Below are 6559 nucleotides of genomic sequence, written 5' to 3'. Positions count from 1 at the left end.
CTCTGTCTTTTTTCTCCCGTCGTCATTTACTGAATTCTCATTCCCTGTCTTCAGTCCGTTTTGCTACGTTGTTTACCAAAAACGCAGAAGACATGCAATGGATTATGTGCGTGAGAGCGATAAATAAAAAAGATTATAATATACTGTATGTTGATCAATGGGTTTTTTTACACTCTAAACTAAACGTGTAGTTCCTTAGTTAATGCTCTACTCTACGGTTTTTCTGTACAATCAACATATAGTATGCTTATTCTTCGCTGTACTTAAAGATACTATCACCATTTGTTACAAAATCTAGGCCTACTCACAGTCAGTGTTAACTCTTTCATGAACGTACCGGGTTTTTTTTTTTTTAGCTTTTGTGATATGATCTTTGAGAATTAACCTATTGGAAAGACGTAAATGTTCTCCTTCGTGTGACTCGTTCATCAACTATCCCAACAAATGGGTGAAGAATAATCTAAGTCAACACATATTGCGGCACTGTGTGTATCCCAAATCAAAGATAATACCCGTGTTATCTTATTCAATCTATGTATGCGTCGTACAGAAACTTGACTTGGAACACTTTAAGGTTTCGTTCACATGGGTCACGTTAACGCCGTCAATGTAAGGGTACCGAAGAAATTCGAAGAAAATGTTAGCCTTCAATTCAAAATTCGACACAAAACTCAGAATAAGCACAATTTTAGTAACGTTTACATACGAGCAAAAATCATTTGAAGTCTCCATCTTAAAGAAGTAAGTTTGTACGACTATCTGTAAGTTTTCAAAGAAAATTACTTTATTTGCAGACGCTTATCTGGCAACTTCTCCCAGCAGTGACAGCAACCTGGCGAGCAGAACCAATGATCTTCCCTGAGCCTGAGCTATACTGATATTACTGAGTTATACTAAAGGGCTAGCGACATTACGACTTAACAGTGTTCAAGCAGCTGTACACAACATTATCTGCGTCTGACCACATGGGGTACACTACTTTATCCTACATACGTGAAAGAGACACTCGTGAGATAATAATCGTTCAAATCACACGTGTATATAGCATGTAAATGAGGTCATGTCAAGCAAGTCTGGCAGGGACCTGTTTTCCACTGCTTATGATGCCAAAGTGTTCGAGACAAACGTCATTATAGAAACAAAATATTGCGCTCGCTACTTACCCTCGATGAATTTTTAGAACTAACACGTCACGCCACACTTTCAGAGTGACGTTTCTTTGCTTTGACGTAATAGATTGCACGAGGCTGTAGAAGAGATCGAGGTTCCAAAACAAGCGTCTTCAATTTAGCTGCCTCGACTGCAGGACATTTTCAGTAAAATACACGTTAGTACAGTATGTAAGATAAACATAATACTACACGGCTTGCTGTTTCGTACCAGATTTACACTTGTTGCTTTTCCAAATAGTGAACAGCTTGCTTTCGCTCGCAGTTCAGAATTTAAAAAAACAACTCGCGTAAATCTGGTACGACACAGCAAGCCATGTAGTATTCTCTATAGAAGATTCATCATCGGGTAGAGCTACACCGAATGGCACGATTGTCAACACGCTGTGCTCACCGGAAGCAGACTCTAGCTGTTTATACAAAGAATGAATGATTCACTGCATTAGACGTTACATGTGGAATGAACTGCAGGTTGTCGTGTACAGGGGCATGCTGTTACTTTGTATTGTGTTACTTAACCTTTAATAATACCAAATAGCTCAGTGATGTATCAGAATCCATTGACTAACCAGTTCAGTACGTTGTTAATGAGTTACTTGCTATTTAGCAGCCGTTTGGTTATGTTTTCCTACCATTCGAATCATTTTGACTCAATTTCAAACTCAATTCAATCTTTATGTTGTCCCTCTTGCAATTGTGTGTTTGTCTCGCTTGGTGTGGGTGTGTCACTTTTTGTTTTATTCCACTTAAATGTGTTAATCAAAAATGCTCGCTAATTTTTCAGGGTTTCCTACTGGCTATGACACATTTATTCTTTTTCTCTTTTTTTGGTCAGATTTTTTATTTGTTTTATATTGAATTAGTGCACCTTTAACAATAACACAAGGTTATTGCTGTGTTTTCCGCTACCCAACACATATAAAAACACTTTTGTAATCACATTAATTTTCTCTATGATCATTATTCGTGAATGTTTCTCGCTACGATTGTGTTTGCCAAACACGCGTGTGCCAGTGTGTATATCTTTGTTTTTCTCCACTTTGTGAATACACTGAAGATTTCGTGTACAGAAAGAGACTTGAGGTGAAAGTGCTCAAATTATAATGTGCACACATTGTATTTCACAAAATACATTCTGGTCTGTGTACTGTATTGCATGATACATGTCAGTTTGGTTGTTGCAGTCTTCTTTTTAATGTAACAATTGTTTTTCAAGGAAATATTAATGTATTAGTGTCAACATGTGCATTCGTAGCAGCATGTTTTGATTAAGCACTACATGTTATCGCCGAAGCAGTAGGTAAAGGGAAACAACTCGTTTCATTTCTTTTCATGTTCATTGCAGGCTGGAATAAGCTTGTTTCAAAATGTGAATATTGTATTCACATGCAAACCTCATGATGTCGGATGCTTGTTCTCAGCTAATACATTCTATTTTACTTCCCAAAGAATTAAGTAAAAATAATTTCGCGTATTTATGATATCAACTTACGGATTTAATTGATAGAAGGGGCAGTGGTGACGGTCATTACATCTGTTTCGTTGGTTTGATGTCTCTTTTGCTGATCTACAGGTTCAACGTCTAGCTGTTCTAAACAATTCAAGTGGTGTTCAGAAAGAGATGTGTGTAAAGACATATACATTGTTTTACTATGCACAGACTTTGTCTCACAAGTTTGATTCTGGTATTCCGCTTTCATGCCATACAAAGCCATATTACTTGCAGGAGCCATATTCATAAAATGATTATTTTCGTGAAATGGAATATCGCAACATCAGTGTCAATATTGTTAACCATTTCTGCATAATGATTAGTTGGATTATGCATTTAACTGTACTAGATGGTTATTGGGTAAAGGGAGACAACTCGTTTTATTTCTATTCATCTTCATTGAATGTTTGAAACTACACTGTATTCACATACAATTATACATATGCCAGTTTCGCGTTGCCAGCTATAGATACACCCCCCGCGGGTTAGGGGGAAACATTTACCCGATGCTCCCCAGCATGTCGTAAGAGGCGACTAACGGATTATGTTTCTCTGTTTACCCTTGTTGAGTGTTTCTTGTATAGAATATAATCAATTTTTGTAAAGATTTTAGTCAAGCAGTATGTAAGAAATGTTAAGTCCTTTGTGCTGGAAACTTGCATTCTCCCAGTAAGGTAATACATTGTACTACGTTGCAAGCCCCTGGAGCAAATTTTTTATTAGTGCTTTTGTGAACAAGAAACAATTGACAAGTACAAGTAGCTCTATCTCATCTCCCTCCTTTCCACGCCGCGATATAACCTTCGTGGTTAAAAACGACGTTAAACACCAAATAAAGAAAAGAAAGAAAGCTATAGATACGTGTTTTATTTTCCAAAGTTTTGATTTATGATTGAGTTTGTGTAATAAAATGTGCACATCTGCTTAACAAAAGTGGTGTTGGTGGTTGTGATAGCGGGAGTGGTGGTGGTTTATTTTTTTGAATTGACTAAACTCATGTGTGTGTGTGGGTGCGTGCGTGCACACACATACACACACACACACACACACACACACACACACACACACACACACACAGACAGACACACACACACACACACATATATATATACCACGACCCTCGTCTCGATGCCCCCTCTATGTTAAAACATTTAGTCAAAACTTGACTAAATGTAAAAACAAACGAAATCAAATAAAAGAATTGTAATCCCTCATGGGTTGGTACAATGTACAACTTTAAAGTGCATCACAATGCAACACAGTCGCGACGTAAGCCTATGTCATGTCGCTTCGCTGCCTATATGTTCACATCTGTATGCATCTTACCTCACATAGTTATTTTCCAGACGATTTATGAGCTTAGAATTATGCTTGCCACAATGGTTGTTGGATAATCTACTCTAGAAACAATATAACACATATTGTTACTACGCTGGTTGCTTGATTGTGAATCCATGGTTGTTTGCTTAACGCCCAGCCGACCACGAAGGGCCATATCAGGGCGGTGCTGCTTTGACATATAACGTGCGCCACACACAAGACAAAAGTCGCAGCACAGGCTTCATGTCTCACCCAGTCACATTATTCTGACACCGGACCCGTCGACCAACCAGTCCTAGCACTAACCCCATAATGCCAGACGCCAGGCGGAGCAGCCACTGGATTGCCAATTTTAAAGTCTTAGGTATGACCCGGCCGGGGTTCGAACCCACGACCTCCCGATCACGGGGCGGACGCCTTACCACTAGGCCACCGTGCCGGTGTGTGAATCCATGTCCGGGAGGGAGAAAACAATGATTACAATAAAGCGTCTCTTTGATCATTTGCAACAAAATCAGTAACACTGGACAGTTGAGGCCTGTGATTGTTGAGAAATATACACACACTCGTCCACTTGTTGCACATGCTGCGGGCAGAAACTGGTCTTGCATTGTTTTAGCAGTGTGCAACTGTAAACCCCCGCACAGAGTCGTTCAGAAGCAAAAACAATATAATAATTAATTGTCGATTATGACAACTATCGCGCTGTTAAATGTGACCCTCCACCACGAAATGGGTCGCATGTCACATTTGCAAGATTTTCATATATTTACATTTTCCTAAAGAGTTTTTATTGCTCTATCTAGTGGTGAAACCCGTTTTAGAAAAGAGCGAAAATGTTTTGAGTTATAAGCCTGTGACTAAGGTGACCCTCACACTGTTACCAGACACCCCCCGCACTTATTATTAAGCCTAGCGCAGAACCGCGCGAGGTGACATGCGACTCGTTCCGTGGTGGAGGGTCACAAATAACCCCGTAAACGCACAATGACCGACGTTTTGATAGGGAAGTAAACTAAAGTTGTACAGCTGGTCATTGTTGATTTAGTTTTTGATAAATAAATAGTTTGAAGTTCACTTCAGCATTGAAGCTCCCGAAATGGCGGGGCACGCAGCCGACCGCACACTGGGAGGGATTTCACGTTCTAGACTTTTCGCCCGGGAAATCTGTTGGATGGTTCTGCTTTTGACGACATTTGCAACGTCATCTAAACCTTGTAAGTATAATTTGAGAAATATAATTGTTTACATGATTTTCATATTTTTACATTTTTGGCAATGCAGTACAATAGAGCATAGCACAGTACAGTAGCGTATCATATGTTTTGATTATGTTCTTTCAGAATTCACTTTTCGCTGTACGTATACGTATGTTTTGACACAAATAAACGGACACGTTTTTACCCCACCATTCAGGCAGCATACGCCGATTTCGGAGGAGCATACGATATCAACATGCAGCATACACGACCATGATGTTCTTTAAAAGGGTGGAATCTAGATACAAAGCTTGCCACATAGTGATCATGTTCATTTGTCTTAATTATGACGAGTAATTATAGTGTTGTTTCGAGGGAAGGAGAAACAGAGTTTAAACTGTAGAGGGAATGAGATAAGCAGGGACGGGATGGGTCTGGGGGAGGGAAGATGAGGGATGGTGGAGGGTTGAAAGGCGAAGGAAGAAGGATGCAAGGGAGGGGGGTCACAGGAATAAGCGGGAAGGGACCACCCATAGATAGGGAGCGGCAGTGCCAGTCAGTGCAGCGGCAGCAGCACAAGCAGCAACACGCATTATTTGCTTTGGAGAAAAAAAAGAAAAAAAAAAAGAAACCCCCGCCGTCCGACCTCTAACACCCCCTTGGTAATTTGCTGACCAATACACTTTGAATGCAATTCAGGGTTTTGCTAAAGATTATATTGGACTATGAATTTTGTTCTACATGTCTATATGCTGCATTATATATGTATTGTGTTTGTTTTTCGGTGGGCTCGTTCATGTTTAATTTGTTTTTAAGCTCAAGTGTGTTTTTTTTTAAAAATTTTTAATGTTGCGTTTATGATGTATGTGCTTGGGAGAAACCACTTTACAATATTGTGGGATGTCATGTACGGAATGTAAAGAATGTTATGGTTTTTTTGTTTCGGAAAGGAAACAAATTAAAGTGCCCCCCCTAGGTGTTGCCCAATCGTAGAAACCATGTGTGGCCTACCGTTATGTGGCTGGAAAACGTGAGAAGGGAATGTGAGAGAGTGGATGGAGGAAGGTGTGTGTATGAGTGGGCAGTTGGGTGAGAGAGAGAATATGCAGAGCGCACACTAGGGTGAGGGTAGGGGGGAGGGGGGGGGGTGTTAATGATAAGCGGAAGTTTAACACGCCAAATTGCATTTGCCATCTCAAGCCCACACATTGCCCAGCAGCGCGCATAAGGAAATAATTACATGGTAGATGTGGTAGACTGTCGACTCAACAAACGCCTACTTGAGAACCACTTTATGTGTGGTCCGTTGTGGATAAACTCGAGCAACAGTGCATGGAAGTAAAGGAAGAGAGGGGATGTGGGGTGGCAGGAGGCAGGGG

The 6559-nt window shown here is 40.3% G+C and overlaps 2 protein-coding genes across 2 annotated transcripts in view; both read left to right on the top strand.

Annotated features, from left to right (window-relative positions):
* LOC138972838 (uncharacterized) overlaps positions 1-3573 on the top strand; it is a gene marked incomplete in the record, with an annotated part of 5885 nt that extends 2312 nt beyond the window's left edge. The window contains 1 exon segment of the mRNA XM_070345506.1: positions 794-3573. Within this exon segment, the coding sequence (XP_070201607.1) occupies positions 794-862 (69 nt within the window).
* Positions 3574-5027: 1454 nt separating this feature from the next.
* Positions 5028-6559, top strand: part of LOC138972837 (uncharacterized) — a 7315-nt gene continuing 5783 nt past the window's right edge. Inside the window, exon 1 of the mRNA XM_070345505.1 lies at positions 5028-5198. Within this exon, the coding sequence (XP_070201606.1) occupies positions 5081-5198 (118 nt within the window). The 5' untranslated portion in view covers positions 5028-5080. The remainder of the gene's footprint in view (positions 5199-6559) is intronic.

Source organism: Littorina saxatilis, linkage group LG8 (genome assembly GCF_037325665.1).
Source record: "Littorina saxatilis isolate snail1 linkage group LG8, US_GU_Lsax_2.0, whole genome shotgun sequence".
NCBI classification, from domain to species: domain Eukaryota; kingdom Metazoa; phylum Mollusca; class Gastropoda; order Littorinimorpha; family Littorinidae; genus Littorina; species Littorina saxatilis.
Note: the sequence above shows the minus strand (reverse complement) of the source record. Positions and strands in the feature narration are given on the sequence as shown.